At 45.1% G+C, this 19,968-nt stretch overlaps 2 protein-coding genes across 13 annotated transcripts in view; one reads left to right on the forward strand and one right to left on the reverse strand.

Moving 5' to 3' along the window:
* Nucleotides 1-8,316, forward strand: part of FBXL2 (F-box and leucine rich repeat protein 2) — a 111,252-nt gene extending 102,936 nt beyond the window's left edge. For 5 of the 8 annotated variants that reach the window (XM_023554868.2, XM_023554875.2, XM_023554870.2 and 2 more), the window contains 4 exons: nucleotides 411-471; nucleotides 1,484-1,528; nucleotides 2,078-2,134; nucleotides 5,852-6,650. In XM_023554868.2, the coding sequence (XP_023410636.1) occupies nucleotides 411-471; nucleotides 1,484-1,528; nucleotides 2,078-2,134; nucleotides 5,852-6,253 (565 nt within the window). In that variant the 3' untranslated portion in view covers nucleotides 6,254-6,650. Of the gene's footprint in view, nucleotides 1-410; nucleotides 472-1,483; nucleotides 1,529-2,077; nucleotides 2,135-5,015; nucleotides 6,651-6,867 lie in introns of those variants that run through there. The other 3 variants (XM_023554869.2, XM_010595528.3, XM_064277434.1) reach the window with 2 other exon arrangements.
* Nucleotides 8,317-9,180: 864 nt separating this feature from the next.
* The window catches only part of UBP1 (upstream binding protein 1), a 56,072-nt gene continuing 45,284 nt past the window's right edge, over nucleotides 9,181-19,968 (reverse strand). For all 5 annotated transcript variants that reach the window (XM_010595524.3, XM_010595525.3, XM_010595523.3 and 2 more), the window contains one exon: nucleotides 9,181-10,761. Coding sequence is in view for 4 of the 5 variants with exons in the window: in XM_010595525.3 (XP_010593827.2) it covers nucleotides 10,724-10,761 (38 nt within the window). In the remaining variant the exon portion in view is untranslated. The remainder of the gene's footprint in view (nucleotides 10,762-19,968) is intronic.

Consider the following 19,968-nt stretch of genomic DNA (forward strand, 5'->3'; position numbering starts at 1 on the left):
TCTGTCCAGTAGGGACGGTGTGTGCGCCTGCAGCTGGTAGGAGAAGGTTGTTCTGTCCAGTAGGGACGGTGTGTGCGCCTGCAGCTGGTAGGAGAAGGTTGTTCTGTCCAGTAGGGACGGTGTGTGCGCCTGCAGCTGGTAGGAGAAGGTTGTTCTGTCCAGTAGGGACGGTGTGTGCGCCTGCAGCTGGTAGGAGAAGGTTGTTCTGTCCAGTAGGGACGATGTGTGCGCCTGCAGCTGGTAGGAGAAGGTTGTTCTGTCCAGTAGGGACGATGTGTGCACCTGCAGCTGGTAGGAGAAGGAAACGTGCGTCAGGGGTGAGCTCAGTCAGGCTGTGCGGCGTTAAGCCTGTGTTTCCGCGTATTAACCAGTCGGTACTTCTTTCTCCCTTGCATCTCCCCACCACCTAGGATTTTGGAGGCTGCCCGATGTTCCCATTTGACTGACGCAGGCTTTACACTTCTAGCTCGGGTAAGGCATCGATTAAAAAAAAAAAAATCTCTGATTCACCTCCCTAATTCAAAGTGACTTAGAGTAGTTTTGGGGTGTGCAAAACAACCATCTTCAGAAATGACGGGTGCCATGGCACAGTGGTTAAGAGCTTGGCTGCTAACCAAAAGGTCTACAGTTCAAATCCACCAAGCTGTTCCTTGAAAACCACATGGGGCAGTTTTACTCTGCTCCATAGGGTCGCTATGAGTCGGAATCGACTCGACGGCAGTAGGTATAGGCTCACTATGAGTCAGAATCAACTATGAGTCGGCAACGAGTTTGGGGTTTTTTGGTTTATGTAGAATAGAGCCCTTAGTATGTGTTTTGTTTTTTCCAGTTGGCCAGAAAACTGAGGAGGTCACGTAGAGCCCCGTAGGGGGTCCAGGCTTCACTCTGACAGGTGTGAGCGCCTGAAAGGTGCCTCCCCTCTGGCAGGAGGTGCCCTTCCTTACAGACCCCAGCCTGGCCCTCAGCACCTTTCCCCTGCTGAGCTGGGCTTGCCCTCCGTACTGCCTCCTACAGTGTTGCCCTGCAAATGCCAACCACTGCGGGCCCCCCAGGCTGCCAGGAAGCCCTATCCTCCTGGGGCGTCGATAACTTCTCCCACTCCCACCCCCACCCCCACCGTGGGACTGAGCACCCCCGCCCAGTGCTCTTTTCCAGCATGGGCCTGCTTTCTTCACCTCCTACGGCTAGAATAATATCCCATGCTGACGTGTGTGAGCCGCTGGGAAGGTGTGGGCACCTGTCTTTCTGGGTTGAGAGAAGGAAATGCAGCCATATTCTCATTTCCAGAGAAAACATGACTCAGAGGGCACCCTCTGGCTGAGAAGTGCAGCTTCATGGGGTTGCTCCAGGAACATGACACACACCCTAATGGGAGAGAACAAGGTCACTGGGCCAGGACCCCGAGGGACAGGGCGAGCCACAGTGTTGCCCTGAGCACTGATGTGCGTGGTGAGGTGGGGGCTGGTCTTGTGGACTCTTTCAGAATTGCCATGACCTGGAGAAGATGGATCTTGAAGAATGCATCCTGGTGAGTGGCTCCTTCTGACAGCCCTGCAGGGTAGCCCCTCAGTCACTGGCCAGACAGCCAAGCACGGCTACAGCCTGTGTCCTCCAGGCCCCAGTGTAGCTGGCAGGATGTGGGAACCGTGAGGGGCGTGGCAGTGGGGCATGGGAACTTTTGGCTGTCCTCAGTCATCAGACAGCTAGAAAAGTTCAGGATACCATGTTTTGCCAATTTTTGTTTTAAATGACTTATTTTTCATAGAACTTAAGGGAGAAATAAGCTTGTAGGTTTAGTGATGGAATGGCTCCAGAGAGAAGATTCCTTCAAGGAGGGGGGCCCCTCCTTGCCCACTCCTTTTTTGTCCCCTGCGGGGGACCAGAGGGGAGGCCAGAGAAGTTTGGCATCTCCAGGAGCGGGCCTCTCTGGTACAGAGACGTGCTCCCGCTGAGTGTGCCTCAGATCCGTCTTGAATTCCTTTCGGTTCTCATGCTCAGATGTGCTTCTTCACCGAAGCCAGGATTGGTGCTACATTCTGATGTAGAGGCCACACTGACCCAGCATGTTTCTCTCCAGATAACCGACAGCACGCTGACCCAGCTCTCCATCCACTGCCCCAAACTGCAAGCCCTGGTGAGTGGGAGTCTTTTGTGACATTAGTCATCTCTGAGGGATGACATCACCCTATACCACAGCGAGAACCTGTTTGGTTCTGTTTCTATAAAAGTGTCGTCATTCTTGGTTCCAAAAATCTGTTAATTGAGCTAGCTGGGAGGCAGTGTTCTCTCAGTGTCACTGCTTTCATTTTAGGATGTGAACATCATAATGTTAGTTGGCATCCAGTCAGTTCCAGCTCATGGCGACCCCATGTGTGCAGAGTAGAACTGCTCAATAGGGTTTTCAAGGCTGTGACCTTTGGAAGCAGATCCCCAGGCTTGTCTTCTGAGGCACCTCTGGGTGGGTTAGAACTGCCAACTTTCACACCTTACTACTTCACTGAAGTTCGTGTTCATCACCTTGGTCAGCTAGAGTGAGAGTCAGCACATTAAAATGTTATTATCCAAGACGAGGGATGTTTGCCATCCTTATGTTGTACTTCGTATCTGCTCATAAATACATCTGTAGGGTAAAAAGAATTAAAATACATTGAAAGATCAAAAATGAGCAGTAAAGAGTCGCTGACCCCTTTCACTGGACATCTCATTTCACACTGAGCTCTTTGCCTGGGAGCCTGGAGCAGGTGGAGGCATCTCCATTCACTGAACAGGCCCACAGAGAGGACACTCTGCTGGCCCGTTGTATGTATCATCCGATCTAATCCCACCAACAGCCCTGGGACGAGGGCACTATTAACATCCGCTGTTTATCGGAGATGCTCAGAGAGTTACACAGCTGCCGAAGGGCTTCAGGGCTCTTGACCTCCACAGAATCTGGTCTTTTACTGCCCTGGGATGTAAGCCCATTTTTCTTAAGCCAGCTTTCTCCTCTGTCTCCTTTGCAACTTGTTCTGTCCTCAAGGGCCAGGATTTTACAGCATCATTAGAGCCCTGTGTGGCCTTGAACTACTCTTGACCTGTTTTTTCCTTACTTCCATGTTCTCTCTGGACACGGTTTCCCTTAGGTGTAAGCAGGGGCTGTGGACACCCCTGGGGCTTTTCTGATCAGTCAGGAACTCAGCTGCATTGAAACTCTGGATAAATTGTTTTCCACTATGTATTAAAGACGCCAGTTAAGAACTCGGCCTGTAACACGAAAGGTTAGCTGTTTGAACCCACCCAGCAGCATTATGAGAGGAAGAGGTGGGGCTGTTCTCCTGTAAAGATTACAGCCAAGAAAAGCCTATGGGGCAGTTCTACTCTGTGACATGCAGTCACTATGAGTCAGAGTCAGAATCGACTCAGCAGCACCCAACAACATCTATATTCTGCAGATAGTTTTGTAGTTCTGTTGCTCTTTACCACCCGATTGTTTTAGACCTGATTTTATAACTGACAGAACGTGTAACTCAGGTGTACTTTCTCCTTTTATCCTCTCCAGCCCTGGGTTCCCTGAGACCTCCTGCCCCACAGGGATCGGGGAAACAGGAGCCCTGTGCCTTTTTTCCTGCGTCAGTCTCCTTGCTTCCTGCTTCTCCTGTCCCACTCTGACCTCAAGTCCACAAGAAGTCCACTTGCATCAGGTGCGGAGGCACCCAATGAGGGGTTACACTGAGAAAGCGAGGCCTGCCCCTAGCTCCTAATTCCTGCCCTGCCTGCTGGGGGATTGTACTCAGCTGCCTGTTTCTTGTGTCCAGTGTCAGCCTCTCTTGGATTCTCTCATTTTGCGGGAGTTCCTCCAGCCCATCTCCTCTAGCAGGATCTATCAGGATCTAAGTTATCAGGCATCTCCTCGCCCCAAAGCCTGCAGGACCCCCTACCTGTTCTCAGTTGCATCCACTTTTGTACTCCTGATACTTTCGACAGCCTGGATGATTTTTTTCCCCCCGTTTTAAATTTTTATTGAAGTAAAATATACACACAGAAAAATGCACATATTCTAAGTGTATATAAAAACCCAAACTCATTGCTGTCGAGTTGATTTCCACTCATAGTGACTCTATGGTACAGAGTAGGGCTGCCCCATAGGGTTTTCCAAGGAGCTGCTGGTGGATCTGAACTGCTGACCTGTTGGTTAGTAGCCAAGCTCTTAACCACTGCACCACCAGGGCTTCAAGTGTATATGGCCAATGTATTTTCATAAACTGAAGGTACTCAGATTAAGGATCAACATTACTAGGACCGCAGAGACTCCCGTTCCCTTCCAATCTTTAACTCCCCAAAGCTAGTGAGTAGCAATAGCAGAGATTAGTTTTGCCTGTTTGTATATTATGTGAGGTCTACGAATCCCATATACTGTCTGGCACCTTCACTGAGTATTTGTGACATTTATCCATATTGTCCTTGTAGTTGTACATCACGTATTCTTCTTGCCTTGTCACATAGCATTCCATCATATGAACATAGTGTAATTTATGTATCCTTCCTACTACTGGATATTCAAGTAGTTTTCCAGTTTGGGGCTATTACAGCCAGTATGGCATTGCCTTTCGTTAACACATATATGCATTTCGGTCAGGAATATCCAAACTTCCCCCTGCAACAAATGAGTTCGTTGCTCCACACCCTCACCGGCTTCATTTCTGCCATTCGGGCGGGTGTGTGGCGGCACATGACGATCTTCTTGAAAAACAAACTTATCATTGCTTTCTCCGTAAGAATCAAGGTGAAATTCCTTCACGTGGCCTTCGCACCTCTGTGATCTGGTCCCTGCTTCAGCTCCATCTGTGTTTAGATATGTCTCCACTCCTGACACGTCATGCTCGCCCTCTTCCCACACTTGGTGCTCACCATTCTCCCATCGACACAGGGCCTTGCACACAGCAGTCATCGGTTGTCACATCCTCAGGTCAAATCCCACTATGATATGCTCTCCTGGCTTCCGTTTTATAGTTTGATTAATGCCCTTCTCTCTTCAGGCTTTCAGCTCCCCATACAGAAGGTGTCTGTTCTCACTCACCACTGCACAATGTGGGACCTGGCACAGAGCTGGAGCTCAGAAGACTGAGACTTGGACGCAGTACTTGTTGTCTTTGAAGACATTTCATGGTGGAGTGAATATTACATTTTATATGCATTGGGGCAGTGGCAGGCCTGAAACTACTGACACAACTTAGAGGATGACAGAGATGCCATTTGGCTGTACAGTGAAACCTGTTAGAGCTGGAACTCGATGGATTGTTTTTCCAGGTCTCACGTTTTCTGCCTTTGACAGGGTGCAGTTTTACACTTTTCTATCACTCGTGTTAGTAGAAAATATTTGCATTTTCCTTCTCTGACAGGTTTCTACCTTACACAGGTTCTGGCTTTTGCAGGTTTACTGTATATTAATCTGGATGTGTTCTGTTCTGCAACCTTTACCATTTATTTCCCAGAGAAACAATCAGTGTCAAATCACACTATTTAAGGTCTATTTGATTGTAACATTCAAAGAGTCTGTGTGTCTCTCGGGCAGGGCTGTCTGCACCATTCTTAAATGAAGGACGTGAGACTGACTTTACTGGTCTCACTCCAAATGGAGAAATGGGCTACAAGACTCCACCAGAGGGGTAAATTCTGAGATTTTGGTTTCTGTCTTTACACAATCAGGGGAGAGAGAGGAACTACTGCCCCGTTGCAGCAAATCCACTGGCAAGGAGCTGAGGCTTTGCTGACTTCTTGGCCGTGAGCAGCTCCTGTGGGACACTGCACAGCTTCTCCAGGGCCTCGGTCTCTGGGCGAGGGCCCTGGGAACATCTGCCGCCTTCTCTTCCAGAGCCTCTCCCACTGTGAGCTCGTCACAGACGACGGGATCCTGCATCTGAGCAACAGTACCTGTGGCCACGAGCGGCTGCGGGTGCTGGAGCTGGATAACTGCCTCCTCATCACCGATGTGGCGCTGGAGCACCTAGAGAACTGCCGGGGCCTGGAGCGCCTCGAGCTGTACGACTGCCAGCAGGTTACCCGCGCTGGCATCAAGAGGATGCGGGTAGGTGGCGGCGGGGAGGTGGTCACACCCGGCACAGTTCCTGACCAATGCGTGATTACATCAACAGTGTGGTTTTCTGCGTTCTTTCCTGAGCTGGTAGTTACGCAAACTCACCTGGCTACACAAGAAGTCACCTTAGACTTCTTCAGAATTCCCTTGCTTAGACCTCGCCCTGAAGATTCAGCTTGAGCGTGCCTGGGGTGGAGGTTCCATGGAGTCTGGTGATCAGCACCCTCATAAGGTGGCCACATTGAGGTCATTACTGGTACAAAGTAGAACGTAGTCTTGGCTGATTTCCAGGATAAGACACAACAGATTTTTATTTCCTTTCCCCATTCGGTTCATCTACATTATTTTCCTGCTCACTCTTTAAACTCAGACAACGTTGCATTTACGCTCCAGAGCAGCTTCGTCCAGGAGACTACAGCTGTCCAGAACTTCACTCATTGACACACAGCCAGTTACAACACGGGGGCAGAAACCTCTTCAACTTCCCAGTTTCCATTTGTCTTTAGAAGGTGCTGTGTTAGTCTCTGTACGCGGCAGGACTAGCTTTTGAGATTTTGGTTTCTCTCTTTCCACAATCGGGAGAGAGAGGAACTACTGCCCCGTTGCAGCAAACCCGCTGGCAAGGGGCTGAGGCTTTGCTGACTTCTGTTTTAACTATTTGCCGGGTGATACTAAGATGAACTTATCTAAAATGTGGATTCTAAATGGAGGACCATGACGTTTCTAGGATTACGACCATAATCCTAAAAACACCAAGTATGAGGACTATTCCACATTTTCCTTCCTTCTTCCAGGCCCAGCTCCCTAATGTCAAAGTACATGCCTACTTCGCTCCTGTCACCCCACCAACGGCGGTGGGAGGAAGTGGACAGCGACTGTGCAGGTGCTGTGTTGTTCTCTGACGGCAGCTGCTCCTCCCCAAGGCAGGGTGTGGTGTCCCTTCCTCCAGAGAAGACAGCCTTTCTCATCTACTCCACTGCTACCCAACTCTGATGATACTCTACTGGGAAAGGCTTTTACAGGTAAAGACTTCTGTGTGGGTTGCAGTAACTCTGGTGATAACTGTCACCTTTATCCTGCTGTAGTGCAATCAAGTCAAAGCCTTGTCAGTTAACATGTGGCAGGAGTGGTCTCAATGCAGCCAGGATGGTGTGAGAGGCCCCAGAGCTCCTAAGAGGTGGGTGCCTATCTAGGTACAAAGTCATCCTGTGGCCCTGTTGGCACTCCTCAGAACAGACCATCAGTGTTAGCACAAACTGAGCAGAAAAAATCGGCTGATGAGTTTGAGACTTAAGAAACCAGTGGGCTACTATAATTCACGATTCCATTTTTATTAGCTGGATTCTTCCACTTTGAAGACTAAATAGCAACTTTATCGAAGTGACTGTACTGCAAATTCGTAATGCCTGGTCATTTGATATGTAGAGACTCGTGTGGAAGGTACGCTCGTTGGTTTCCATAAGACACCAAAGAAATGAGGACCCTGAACTGGGTGAAGCAGGGTCTTCACCCTCTGCTTGTCAGCCTGTCAAAGACACCTCCGGGAACCAAAAACGAAACAGAACCAGTTCAGAGTCTGTGTTGCCTGACTGGAAGCTCTGGCATAGGGTGCAGCACCTAGTGCATGTCTGTTAGCATGTCTGTTAAAGACAAGACGCTATGTCCACATCCCTCACAAACGGTGAGGGACCTAAAGAAATAGGACTGATTAAGGCTTTAAGTTTGTTAACATAACCAATTGGAAATAATGGATACATGTAGAGTGGATTTTTTTTTCAAGTTTATTTTAAAATCTTAGAAATCAAGTTACATCAGAACTACTCAAAAATTTTACACTTCAATCTCAGATCAGTAAAATGTTGGCACCTTTTACTCATAATAATGAATAAATCATTGCAATGTTAAAAAAAATTAACTGAGAGGGTTTTATTGCTATAATCTTATGGCAGACAAATCTGTGCGAAAGCATTTTTGAAGTTCAGACTTTCCTAACGTTGTCTAAAACCTGATCTGACCTCTTTTCTCCCATGGCCGGTTCCTGCTTTGTACTATTCCCATCTGTGGTCTTTATTAAAGATGAGAAACTCATCGCTGCTTTAGTTGTGAACTGGTGTGTTGTTAATCATAGCTGACGTTGCAACCACTCCCCCCAAAGAGAAGAGCCGGGAGCTCATGAGATGAAACTGCAAAAACCAGAGGGCATTTTTCCACACCCGGCAGCACCTCCATTAGCTGACAGATTTTAGAAGCAGCATTTTTAAAGACACACGGCCTCAGCCGTGCTCTAGGAGAGGGCGGGGGCACGCACAGCCCCATAAACCCACTTAGCAGGATGGGCGGAATACGCACTCAAGGCTGAATGATTTCACTGCCTTACGAGCTGCACCAGTGTCCCCTGTTCTGTACTTTGTGACCATTCTGTGGGGAGCAAACACCTGATGCAGGAAGTCAGTTAACAGTGGATACGGATGCCGATTTGCTTCCATGATTATGAATCAATCTCCTCTTAAATGACCAGAGCCTCCTAAGCATTCTCTTTAGAGACAGGACACAGCCCGTTAACAGCGACCTGGACTCGATGCTCAGTGACCCCTGACCTCATGCACAAAGTAGGAAAACCTCTTGAATCAGGTTTGCTTTCTCTTTGAGTGTGGGACCGTTAAACGGGGATAACCTGTCCTCTGTTGCATCAACTTTGAGAGAACAACAAATTGAAAACCAAACGCACAGGCCTAGCTGCTCACAACATTTGGACCCCCGCGGTTCTGTGTCTCACACAGGACTCGAGGTGACACTGCAGACATGGCAGAAACTGGGATTGTAAATGAGACACGTTTGCAAAACAATCGGAAAACATTTATTATACTCAAATGTGTACATCCTGCTGTTTAAAAACCAAGTAGCAAATTTGCTGGTGCCATAATTAACCTGTTTGACTGGGACAGACTCATGTTCCATACCACTCAGCACAGTTATGAATTTGATAAGCTTTTATTTTTTACTCCTAAAACCTGATGAGGAATTCAAATAGCCCACAGCATTAAGTGGCTTTTATTGTTCCATCAATCCTGAGACCCAGAAAGGACTGCTAAATAGACAAGCAAAACTCTAACACAAGAGAAGTTCACTTCTTTTTCCAAGTGATTGGTTCAGAAAACATGTGGCCATACACACGCAAAGGGGGAGTGACAGAAAGGAAAGCTGTCCTCCAGTAGGGTCTACAGCAGTTACAAGCATTTTGGAACTGAAGACAAATAGGAGAGAGTGCCCCTTTGTAGTAAGTGGTTGACCCGCTTTATGAATTAAAGTTATTCATTCCTCTGAACAAAGATGGAGATCAAATGGTATATTCAAAGCCAGAACACCTGGGCAAATGGACAGAGATAACTAATTAAAACAGAATATAAGGTTTTCTTAAAAACTGGGTCTGCTACACCACAGGCCTCAACAATGCTTGCTGATGACTTTCGGGATGGCTCCGGGCGAGGGTGGAGAGAATGAGAAAACAGTGGATTCCCTTCGGGGAAGTATACTGGCAGACAAGCATTTGATTTGGTTAAAGAGGCACTCTCTTTTATTAAAAAAGCAGCTATTACACGGTCTATAAAAAGCCCCTAATGAATAACCAGAATCTTCACCCACGATTGTATTAAGCTCAGTATTTGAGGATAAGGGACTTTCATGGTGCATTTTAGTGTTCATGACGTCTAGTGTTCCAAGAACAATTCTGTCTTGTTGACAACGAAGCCTCCTTAACACCAAGTCAGAAGCCATCAGGTGTAATACTTCTTCCCCCGCTGAGGTCACCTGTTTTCAACATCTGGGGTAGGGCTTTAAAAATGTTTAAAATGAAAAGTAGGAAACAGCGTAGAAGGGGGCAGGGGGAGAAAACCACTTGAGTTTTAAAGGTAATTGGGCTTCGAAAATGCAAAGTCAGAAACGAAAATGCTAAAAAGGGAAGCAGAAAGTTTTTCAATAAAAGTGTGACAAAGCAAAAACACACAAGTCTTTGTACCTATTAGGATTTACACTGATCCTCTCACCAAGGTACTCCTGGTCATGCAGTCTGCGTCAAGCCCATCTTTCCAGCTTGATCTTCCCCGATCTGGCACGATCCCACTGACACACACACCTTAGACATGATTTCCTCTGAGAAGGTGCAGAGCCTGTCTCACCTGGCTGCAGGTCCATCATCAGCACGACGTCTCTCCACAAACAGATCCCATCCTGGCTCTGCACTGCCCCCGCCCACCCCACCCCTCCAGGTCAGCATAAGATCCAAGCAATAAAAGCCAAACTGGCATAGAAAGGTAAATGCCCACAGTGAGTTTTTACATTCATTTCCAAACCCCATACAGTGTAAAAAGCAGCGAAGGCTGCTTCTAGGAACTTGATCTACTGGCCTCTGCCAGAGAAGCAGGCAGCTCTGTCCGCACCGGGGCCTCAAGCCGACGGTCTCACGAGGATGCTTGGCTGTGGCAGTGACAGGAGTCGCCTCTCATACAGCTCACCTGAAGGTCATCTTGTGTTTTCAATATGAAACATTTTATATGGTCAAATCCAATCCCACGACTTCTTGGATTCAGTCTTCACACACTTTTCAAGCGTGACTTTATTTGGTACTGAATATAGTTCAATCTACATAGGACATCACTTCAAAATTATGTGGATACCACCACCATTTTCAACTACAAAAAAAGGAAAAGGAAGTTTTTAGCCAGGCTTAGGAAAATAAAGACTATTGAATATTCCCTGAAATCTACAACCTCCTTCTCTAATAGAGCTGAGCTTTTAAAAATTCTAAAGAAAAAGAGCTGATTAACTTTCTCTAGCTCCTTCCTCTTCCCTACAGACAACTTCATATACACATTCCCTCTTTTAGACATTCTGCATTTTGATGCCTGACCCCTACTCCTCTTAGTGCCTCTGGTCTCAAGCTGCTCACCAGCTCTGTGGAATGGGGGCTGACAAGCAGCAAGCACACTGTAAGCATTAGGGGAACAAGAGGTGGAGTTGATGAAAATATCATGTGAGGGTGGAGGACAGTCAACTCTACAAATGTGTATTAACTGATGGTAGAGATATGAAGGGTGGAGCCAAGATGGCAGACTAGTCAGACACACTAAGCCATCCCTCTGCAACAAAGACCCAAAAAACCAAGTGGAGCAGATACAAACGTCAATCCTGGAATCCTGAACCTTCAATGAAGACACAGAGTATTAGAAGCCACTGAGGAAAAGGAACTAACGGAAAACAGCAAACCAGTGGAGACGTGGAATGGGGGCTCCCTGCCAACCAGCAAGGTACAGTGTTGCCATCTTGGTATAAAGCCAGAAACACCACATGAATAGCACAGAAAGGCACCTTTATGGAATTCCCAACAGGAGATAAGGAACAGCACAGACACACCCAAAGCAAAGTAAGGCAATGTTTGCTGGCTGCAGCTCAGAAAGGGCCCAGACAGCTCACAGTACCAGAAGTACACACTCCTATAACCCCACCCTTCTGCTGAACAGCAGCAGCAGGAACTGCCCTGTTCCTGCACCCTCGACTGCCAGAGCCACAGTATGACTTCCCATATCCCCCGACATCTAGCCCCATCCATCCCTCCCTCTAATACCCCTCGCCTCTCTCCCTGGCCCCACCATCCTGTGGCCCCAGGTGGAACAGGCACTGCTTCAGTCCTGCCCCCGCCACACAGCCCAGAGCAGAATCGGTGCCACAGACAAATGACCCATTCCCATTCCTCCTGCCCTGCCCACCCGGACAAGGTGGTGAGAACTATTGTGCCCACAGATGAGTAAGCAACGAAGCATGCCCGGTCTGCCCAGATGTAACCAAACACAACAAAAAAGCAGGATGAAACAAACCTACAATCAATAAAGAAAATAATATCAGAATATTCTGGAAACAGCAGACAGTATCAAAACATATAAAAAAAGCAGGACAAGATGGCACCAACAAATGACCAAAATAAAGCACCAGATGACCTTCCAGTAGAAGAAAAGGCACTGGAACGACCTGATACACAATTCAAAAGTCTAATATTCAAGCTTCTACAAGAGATTAGGAAAGCAATCATGGAAAACACCACCAACCAACCAAACCATAGCCAAAATCACAGAAAATGGACAAAGCAATAGAAGAACTCATGAAAATAATACAAAAACAAGATGTCAAAATTAAAAATCATACAAAAAACAGCAATTAGAAATCCAAAAGATAAAATTTTGGAAAAAGACAATGCAATAAAAAGTTTTAGAAACACATTTGAAAAAATGGAAGACAGAATCAGTGAAATTGAAGACAAATCCATTGGTGCCACTTTGAGGAAAAACTGGAGAAAAGGAAAGAAACCTAAGAATTATGTGATGATATGATACTATAGGGTCGCTATGAGTTGGAATCGACTCGACGGCACTGGGTTTTTTGGGATGATAGTATATATACATAGAGAATCCTAAAGACACCTCAAGAAAACTACTGGAACAGATTCAGCAGTAGCAGGATACAAGATAAATATATAAAAATCAGTTGGATTCCTATACTCCAATAAAGAGAACTATGAAAACGAAATCAATAAAACAATACCACCATTTATAATAATAATAATAAAAAAAAAATAGCCCCCTCAAAATAAAATACATAGGAATAAATCTAACCAGGGATGTAAAGTATCTATACAAAGAAAACTACAATATACTACAGTAAGAAACCAGAAGAGATTTACAAAAATCAATATGGTGAAAATGTCAATTCTACTCAAAGTGATCTACAATATCCCTATTCACATACCAACAGGATTCTTTAATGAGATGGAAAAACAAATCATTATATGGAAAGAGGCCACGGATAGGTAAAGCATTATCGAAGAACAAAGTAGGAGTCCTCACACTACAGAGTGGCCATAGCTATGGAAGTTAAAACAGCCCGGTAATGGAAAAACAACAGACATATTGACCAGTGGAACAGAATTGAGAACCCAGGTGTAAATCCATCCGCCTATGGTCATCTGATCTTTGACAAAGTCCATTAAATGAGGAAAAGACAGCCTTTTTAACAAAACCCAACCAAATGGTGCTGGTAAAACTGGATGTCCACCTGTAAGAAATAGAACTCATACCTCACACTATGCACAAAAACTAACTCAAAATGAATGGAAGATCTAAATATAAAACTTAAAATGATAAAGATCATGGAAGAAAAAACTAGGATCAACACTGTAATAAACTTGTTGCTATCAGGTCGATTCCGACTCATAGCAACCCTACAGGATAGGAGTAGAACTGCCCCATAGGGTTTCCGAGGAGCAGCTGAAGGATTCAAACTGGTGCCCTTTTGGTTAGCAGCTGAGCTCTTAACCACTGCGCCACCAGGGCTCCAATGCTATAGCAAGGGGCCCTAATACACAGCATAAATAGAATACAAACCATAACTAACAATACACAAAGACCAAAAAGTAAACTAGGTATCTGCGTTCTTCTAAAAATTAAACACTATGTGCTCATCAAAAGACTTCACTAAAAAGAGTTTAAAAAAAGAAACTACAGACTGGGAAAAACTTTTAGCTATGACATACCCACCTAAGGTCTAATCTCTAAAATCTGTATGATACCTCAACAACAAAAGACAATCCATTTAAAAAATGGGCAAAGATACACAGAAAACCCTAAGGAATCCTCCAGAAAACTACTGAAACTAATAGAAGAGTTTGGCAGAGTCTCAGGTTATAAAATAAACATACAAAAATCACTTGGATTCCTCTACATCAACAAAAAGAACACCGAAGAGGAAATAACCAAATCAATACCATTCACAGTAGCCCCCAAGAAGATAAAATACTTCGGAATAAATCTTACCAAGGATGTAAAAGACCTATACAAAGAAAACTACAAAGCTCTACTACAAGAAATTCAAAAGGACATACTTAAGTGGAAGAACATACCCTGCTCATGGATAGGAAGACTTAACATAGTAAAAATGTCTATTCTACAAAAAGCCATCTATACATATAACGCGCTTCCGATCCAAATTCCAATGTCATATTTTAAGGGGATAGAGAAACAAATCACCAATTTCATATGGAAGGGAAAGAAGCCCCGGATAAGCAAAGCATTACTGAAAAAGAAGAAGAAAGTGGGAGGCCTCACTCTACCTGATTTCAGAACCTATTATACAGCTAGAGTAGTCAAAACAGCCTGGTACTGGTACAACAACAGGCACATAGACCAATGGAACAGAATTGAGAACCCAGATATAAATCCATCCACGTATGAGCAGCTGATATTTGACAAAGGACCAGTGTCAGTTAATTGGGGAAAAGATAGTCTTTTTAACAAATGGTGCTGGCATAACTGGATATCCATTTGCAAAAAAAATGAAACAGGACCCATACCTCACACCATGCACAAAAACTAACTCCAAGTGGATCAATGACTTAAAGACTAAAACGATAAAGATCATGGAAGAAAAAATAGGGACAACCCTAGGAGCCCTAATACAAGGCATAAACAGAATACAAAACATTACCAAAAATGATGAAGAGAAACCAGATAACTGGGAGCTCCTAAAAAATCAAACACCTATGCTCATCTAAAGACTTCACCAAAAGAGTAAAAAGACCACCTACAGACTGGGAAAGAATTTTCAGCTATGACATCTCCGACCAGCGCCTGATCTCTAAAATCTACATGATTCTGTCAAAACTCAACCACAAAAAGACAAACAACCCAATCAAGAAGTGGGCAAAGGATATGAACACACATTTCACTAAAGAAGATATTCAGGCAGCCAACAGATACATGAGAAAATGCTCTCGATCATTAGCCATTAGAGAAATGCAAATTAAAACTACGATGAGATTCCATCTCACACCAACAAGGCTGGCATTAATCCAAAAAACACAAAATAATAAATGTTGGAGAGGCTGCGCAGAGATTGGAACTCTTATACACTGCTGGTGGGAATGTAAAATGGTACAACCACTTTGGAAATCTATCTGGCGTTATCTTAAACAGTTAGAAATAGAACTACCATACAACCCAGAAGTCCCACTCCTCGGAGTATACCCTAGGGATACAAGAGCCTTCACACAAACAGATATATGCACACCCATGTTTATTGCAGCTCTGTTTACAATAGCGAAAAGCTGGAAGCAACCAAGGTGCCCATCAACAGATGAATGGGTAAATAAATTGTGGTATATTCACACAATGGAATACTACGCATCGATAAAGAACAGTGACGAATCTCTGAAACATTTCATAACATGGAGGAACCTGGAAGGCATTATGCTGAGTGAAATTAGTCAGAGGCAAAAGGACAAATATTGTATAAGACTACTATTGTAAGATCTTGAGAAATAGTAAAAACTGAGAAGAACACATACTTTTGTGGTTACGAAGGGGGGAGGGAGGGAGGGAGGGAGAGGGTCTTTTATTGATTAATCAGTAGATAAGAACTGCTTTAGGTGAAGGGAAAGACAATACTCAATACATGGAAGGTCAGCTCAATTGGACTGGATCAAAAGCAAAGACGTTTCCGGGATAAAATGAATGCTTCAAAGGTCAGCGGAGCAAGGGCAGGGGTCTGGGGAACATGGTTTGCGGGGACTTCTAAGTCAACTGGCAAAATAATTCTGTTATGAAAACATTCTGCATCCCACTTTGAAATGTGGCGTCTGGGGTCTTAAATGCTAACAAGCGGCCATCTAAGATGCAGCAATTGGTCTCAACCCACCTGGAGCAAAGGAAAATGAAGAACACCAAGGTCACACGACAACTAAGAGCCCAAGAGACAGAAAGGGCCACATGAACCAGAGACCTACATCATCCTGAGACCAGAAGAACTAGTTGGTGCCTGGCCACAATCGATGACTGCCCTGACAGGGAGCACAGCAGAGGACCCCTGAGGGAGCAGGAGATCAGTGGGATACAGACCCCAAATTCTCATAAAAAGACCAGACTTAATGGTCTGACTGAGACTGGAGGAATCCCGGCGGCCATGCTCCCCAGACCTTCTGTTGACACAGGACAGGAACCATCCCCGAAGACAACTCATCAGACATGAAAGGGACAGGTCAGCGGGTGGGAGAGAGACGCTGATGAAGAGTGAGCTAATTATATCAGGTGGACACTCGAGATTGTGTTGGCATCTCTTGTCTGGAGGGGGGATGGGAGGATAGAGAGAGAGGGAAGCTGGCAAAATTGTCACGAAAGGAGAGACTGAAAGGGCTGACTCAATAGGGGGAGAGCAGGTGGGAGTACGGAGTAAGATGTATGTAAACTTCTATGTGACAGACTGATTGGATTTGTAAACGTTCACTTGAAGCTTAATAAAAGTTAATAAATAAATAAATAAAATAAAATAAAAAATGGGCAAAGGATATGGAGACGTGTCACAAAAGAAGACACTGAATGCCCATGATCATTTGCCATTAGAGAAATGCAGATCAAAACTATAGTGAGCTATGTCACCCCAACATTACTGGCAATAATACAAAATGCAGAAAATAACAAATGTTGGAGTGGTGTGGGGAGACTGGAACTCTTATGTACTGCTGGTAAGAATGGAAAGAGTACAACCACTATGATGAGAGTGTAAACAGTACAACCACTATGGAAAACAATACGGCGCTTCCTTAAAAAGCTAGAAATACCATACAATCCCAGTCCTAAGAATATATCCTAAAAGAGGCCTCACACAAATGGACAAACACACACCCACGTTCACTGCAGCATTATTTTCAATAGCAAAAAGACAGAAACAACCTAAGTGCTCATCAACAAAAGGATAGATAAATAATGTTACATACACACAATGGGATACTACACAATAAGAACAAAGATGAATCCACAAAACATCTCACAACATGGATGAATCTGGAGGTCATTATGGTGAGTGACATAAGTCAATCACAAAAGGACAAATATCGTATGAGACCAGTATTAAAAAAACCCAAGAAAGTTTACACACAGAAAGAATCTTTGATGGTTACGAGCAAGGGGAGTGGTGAGGAGGGGAGATGACTAATTATATAGTACCAAAAACCAAAGCCACTGCCGCTGAGTCAATTCCGACTCATAGCGATCCTACAGGACAGAGTAGAACTGCCTGACAGAGTTTCCAAGGAACGCCTGGCGCATTCGGACTGCCGACCTCTTCGTTAGCAGCCGTGGCATTTAACCACTACACCACCACGGTTTTCCGACTAGATAGTAGGCAAGTGTTAACTTTGGTGAAGGAAAACACAGCACACAAAACGGGTTAGTCAGCACAACCTGACTGACCAAAGCATAGTCACAGAAGCTTCACAGACGCCTCCAAACTCCCTGAAGGGACCGAGTTACTGGGCTGAGAGCTGGAGATCATGGTCTCGGTGGACATCAAGATCGATGGGCATAACATAGTTCATAAAGAAAACGTTCTACGTCCGACTTCAGGGACTAGCATCTAGGATCTTAAATGCCAGTGAGTGGCCATCTAGAATACACCTATTGGTCCCATCCAGTCTGGAGCAAAGGAAAATGAAGAAAACCAAAGATACAAGGGACATAAATACTAGTCCAAAGGACTAATGGACCACAAGGACCACAGCGTCCACCACCGACTGCTTTGACTGGGAACACAAATAGAGGGTCCCAGACAGAGCAGGAAAAAATACAGAGCAAAAGTCAAATTCAGACTTACCAGTCTGACAGAGATTGGAGAAATCCCAAGACTATGGGCCCCAGCCACCTTGCAAACTCAGAAGCGAAGTTACCCCCAAAATTCACCCTTCAGCCAAAGATTAGACAGGTCTATAAAACAGTAACATGTGTGAGGAACGTGCTTTGTAGTTCAGTCGTGTGTATGAGACTAAACGGGCATTACTTGCCCAAAAGCAAACACAAGGCGGCAGGAAGGGACCCAAAAACTGGGTGAATGGAAATGGGGAACCCAGGGTGGGAAACGGGGGTGTTGACACATCACAGGTTTGGCAACCAGTGTTACAAAACAATTTGTATATTGTTTAATAAGAAACTAATTTGCTCTATAAGCTTTCACCTAAAGCGCAATTAAAAATACATACGTGTGTGTGTGTATATATATGTATCTATAGATATATATAGATATAAATGCTTGCAGCCATCTTTTCTGGGAAATATTTTGGAACTCCTCAGAGGAAGACCCCAAACATTAAAAAAAAAGTATTACTTTTTTTGCTTGATGGCCTTGTGTTTCTCAGTAAATGGTGAGAAGCAGCAATATAACCATTCGTCAAAGAACAAATGAACTGTTTCAGGAAGACAAAAGTCTAAAAAAACAGTCAACTAACACTGGAGGGAGAAACCTACGTCGAACAGTGTAACAGAACACCATACAATTCTAGTATAAATTTCCTCTTTTAGACAATCTGAGCAGAAGGGCACTAAGCCAAAGATGGTTTTAAAAGTAGAAGACAAAGCCAAGCAGCTCATGATGAAAACTCAGCCTTGGGGTAAGCCTGATGGCATCTGTACCACGTCAGGCTCCAAGGGCCATCCCGAGTTCAGCACTGTTGGGGCTGCTCCCTTCTAGTGTGAAGGCCAGGAAAGTTTATGTGAAGGCTGGATTCGGACCTTAACCCACTTTTTTTTTTTTTTTTTTAAATGAGTTTTTGGTGGAAGTTACACAGCAAGTTAGGTTCCCAGGTGACAATTTCCACGAAATTGTTCGCTGACCTAAGTTCCATTTCTCACAGTTTGTCCACATCCCATATGTGCTCAACACTCGTTGTTACTTTGTGGTGCTGTGCTCACCACCTCCACATCCAGTGCCGCTTCTCCCGTTGCCACGAGTAACTAGTCTCTACGGCCTGACTTTTAAAAGCCTGAGTGTGTGGTCTCATCTCCGAAAACAATTATACATTAAAAAATCCCTCTTCTATCCAAGCTTTTAATATTGGAACCCACCTGAGGCCCATCTAAAGCCCTCTTTCCACCTTCACTCTGTAAAAGACTGACTATTCCTGTGGCTTTGGGTCAGTACTGCTACGCTGAAGACGTCCAAATTCACATCTCGAGTTCAGGCCTCTCTGAGCTGTGGACTGACACCACTAACTGCCTACCTGACATTTCTACATACCCACAACAGAGCTCCTGACTGCTTTTTCTCAGCCCTACCTACCTCTTTAATGGGACTACCCTTTACCCAGCTGCTCTCCCCAGAAAACCAGGGTCACAGGCTCCCCCCTCTCAAATGTGGAGCCGCGTGGGGCCCTATGATCTGTGGGCCACCATCACCTCGCAGGGATGACGCCTCCTGCCTCCAATGTGCCATCTTCTCATTGTCTCCACAGAGCAGTCAGGGTGATCCTTCTTCCTCCCTGTTCAGACCACCTCACTGACTTCAATCAGTACCAGGTCCTGCACATACCAGACCTTGCCTCCTGCTTTGCCCCACCTTGCTCTGCTTGCCACTCCCACAACAGCTACACTGGTCATCTTTCAGGCCTTAAATAAACCAAGCTATCTCCATGCACACTGCCATACACAGCCTTGGAAGGCTCCTCACTTGGCTGGCTCCTCCTCACTCTTCAATTCTCAGCATTCATGATCCCTCCTCAGAGAAGTCTTTCCTGACCGCCTCCTATCCCCTGACCTGGATTCCTTCATAAGCACCCCACACTGTCTCACTCCTTCATGGCACTCAAGATATTTATAATTAATGTCCATCCGTTAAAAAAAAAAAAAAAAAGAAACAGGACCTGTATCTTACACCTTACATGAAAACCAACTCATGATGGAACAGAGACCTAAACATAAAATGATAATGATCATGAAAGAAAAAACAGGGACAACATTAGGGACCCTAGTACATAGCATAAAGAGAATATGAACCATGATTAACAACTCACAAACACCAGAAGAGAAACT

The sequence above is a fragment of the Loxodonta africana genome, chromosome 27 (assembly GCF_030014295.1).
Source record: "Loxodonta africana isolate mLoxAfr1 chromosome 27, mLoxAfr1.hap2, whole genome shotgun sequence".
Classification (NCBI taxonomy): Eukaryota; Metazoa; Chordata; class Mammalia; order Proboscidea; family Elephantidae; genus Loxodonta; species Loxodonta africana.